At 38.3% G+C, this 2,565-nt stretch overlaps 1 protein-coding gene across 1 annotated transcript in view; it reads left to right on the top strand.

Moving 5' to 3' along the window:
• The window catches only part of LOC106517450 (versican core protein), a 32,935-nt gene that overhangs the window by 6,086 nt on the left and 24,284 nt on the right, over positions 1 to 2,565 (top strand). Inside the window, exon 6 of the mRNA XM_014008304.1 lies at positions 1,358 to 1,651. Within this exon, the coding sequence (XP_013863758.1) occupies positions 1,358 to 1,651 (294 nt within the window). The remainder of the gene's footprint in view (positions 1 to 1,357; positions 1,652 to 2,565) is intronic.

The raw sequence follows: 2,565 nt of genomic DNA, 5'->3' as shown, positions 1-2,565 counted from the left end.
TGTATATATATATATTTTTTTTTTCTTTAATGGGGCTGGGACTGCAGAGAAGCTTCTAATAATTAATCTCAAAAAGATGGTCTGGTTTGTTTTTTTGGGAATTCACCAACAAAAAAATAAAGTCTTCTGTTTTTGTCACAAATTATGGAATGTCCTGACAGACTAAACTCTTCTCAGAGCAATTAAAGATGATTGACATCCTTTTTGTTACATTTAAACCCCAATAACTATGTTTTACTTGCATGYGAATTGGTTCAGAGCAATGCTCAGAACCCAGTTTGTGTTCACAATACTTCATTTAAAGTTTAAATTAGCACCCTGAACAGATGGAGGTGAAAATTTGARTGTCATTTAAGTTTCTACCAATATGTCCCTATGCCAAAACCACAACCCCCATCTCATTTATTAACACCATAATATTGTTGCTATTTTTTCAGATTGCTGTCCAAATCCCTAACAGTGTGCTTTGAGGATATGATTTGTTCTGTTCCAGGGTTTGACTGTAATAAATCCTTCCTAACAACTTTCTTTGAGAGATAAAATATAAAGGCTAAGATAAAAGCAGGTCATAATCCCATGTTGTGGAGAAATATAAACTTTTAGTTGTCAGTATAACATTTAAAGAGCAGAAACAAGTGAAAGCGGGTAAATGGAAATTTAATGTGTGGTGAATGCTATTTATGGACAAGGGATGAAAAACATCCTAATCTCAGTACTCTAAATCAGTAGAGTAAAATCTATTGGTTTGCTACCCAAGGGTCCTATTTTTTAAATGTTAAGATTAGCCAAAATTTCCCTTTTAGTCCCTTTTTCAAAACACATCTGGCAGTCATTTTCTTATGTTTGATTTTAGTTTATATGTTTGCAATTTTTAAATAATATCCTGCAAAAAGATACATCTTTTTAATGGTCATCAGTCACGAAATTTTATTAAGATCTTTAGGACATAAATAAGAAGTAACTTTTAGTGTTAAAGGCACATTTGCTGCATTGCTGTCCCACATGAGAATAATAAAGCAAATAAACAATTATTCTAAAGAAGAGTGGTTGTAGGATGTTTAGATTTGTGCCTTGGAAAATGGTGATCTTTCCATTTGTTTGGGGGATTCTTGATCATTTAAAAGGTTAACAGATCTCTGTTCCCAAAATGAGTGAGTCTGCACATAAACAAGTACAAAAATATTTTGCCATTTAATTAATAATAATTAAAGGACATACATCCAATTTAGAAAAAAGAAATTGCTCTAATCACAAAGTTTAACCAAAAATCCTTTTTGTGAGATGACAAATCATTTGTTAGCCTCTTGTCTTTTCCTGCCATCAGGTATTCATGAAATGTTTCTGCTTTTCAATGCAGGTGAAGTCTTCTATGCTCCTGGTGCCCATAAGCTGACCTTTGACGAAGCCCGCAAAGAGTGCGAAAAACATGGTGCCGAACTGGCAAAGACTGGTGAGCTGCATTTCGCCTGGAAACGTGGACTCCACCAATGCAACTATGGCTGGGTCCATGACGGCAGCGTGCGACTTCCGATTATTAAGGCCAGTCCTAAGTGTGGGCAAGGCAAAACTGGTGTCTTCAGCTTGCATCGCCACAAAAATCAGACTGGCTTCCCAGAACCTACAAGGACGTTTGGAGCTTATTGTATTAAAGGTAAAAGCTCATTTACATTTTTGCACTTTATAATGCCTACAAAAGACTCCATATACAAGTTAACACTAATTCCTGAAATCTTGATTGAGATTTTGTGACATGATTTAGTCAAAACTGATCAGAACAGTACYACCATATTCTTCTTCACCTTACTTTTACAATTGCCATTGCAGTAGCTCATATGGAGCAAACTGAGATTCACAACTTCCCTTCATTCCTCTATTCTGAATAGTGTGTGTCTTTAGAGAACCAACATTCACTAGTCTGGGTTCTTTCATCCATTACATCAAACTGATGTCATGTTGTCTCAGAGCAAACTGACAGAAAAATACTTAAAGTGTATCTCACCCACCCGTGAAAAGATAACTCCGCCCCTAGGCAAAATTTGAAAAATGCATCAAAGTGGGTAGGGGAGGGGGTGTGGGTAGGGGAAGGTGGGTTAGAGAGCGGAGGTGTGGCCAGGACGAGAGAACGTGACAGGCAGCTGGCATTAGCATAATTGATGCTACATGGAAAGTGACCACAGTATCGCAGACAGTTACATCTCTGAACGTCTGAGGTGGAGGATTTTCACCCCACACCAGCACCGTACTGGGGAGGAGGAGCGCTCCGACAGCCTGACAGAAAAAAATAAAAGCATACAGCTGCTTACATGATCGCTAGTTTAAATCAGGAATAAAATTAGTTTACCTGTATAAAGAGCCCTAAAAATCCATAAATTTTGCAATAAATCCTTACATCTCGCTGTGCAGGACGTACTGCTGTGTGTGTGTGTAGAGAGCAGTGCAGCAGTCAGCTCTCCCCACTCGAGGCTGAAGGTCAGACAATCATGCTAAGCTTGCTAACTGTTCCACCCTCTGACTGCTGCAGGGGCGTGTCTTAGAGGCTTTTATACCAGAACACAGCCGCTGTGA

The sequence above is a fragment of the Austrofundulus limnaeus genome, unplaced genomic scaffold (assembly GCF_001266775.1).
Source record: "Austrofundulus limnaeus strain Quisiro unplaced genomic scaffold, Austrofundulus_limnaeus-1.0 Scaffold49, whole genome shotgun sequence".
Taxonomy (NCBI): Eukaryota; Metazoa; Chordata; class Actinopteri; order Cyprinodontiformes; family Rivulidae; genus Austrofundulus; species Austrofundulus limnaeus.
This window is presented reverse-complemented; position numbering and strand designations above follow the sequence as displayed.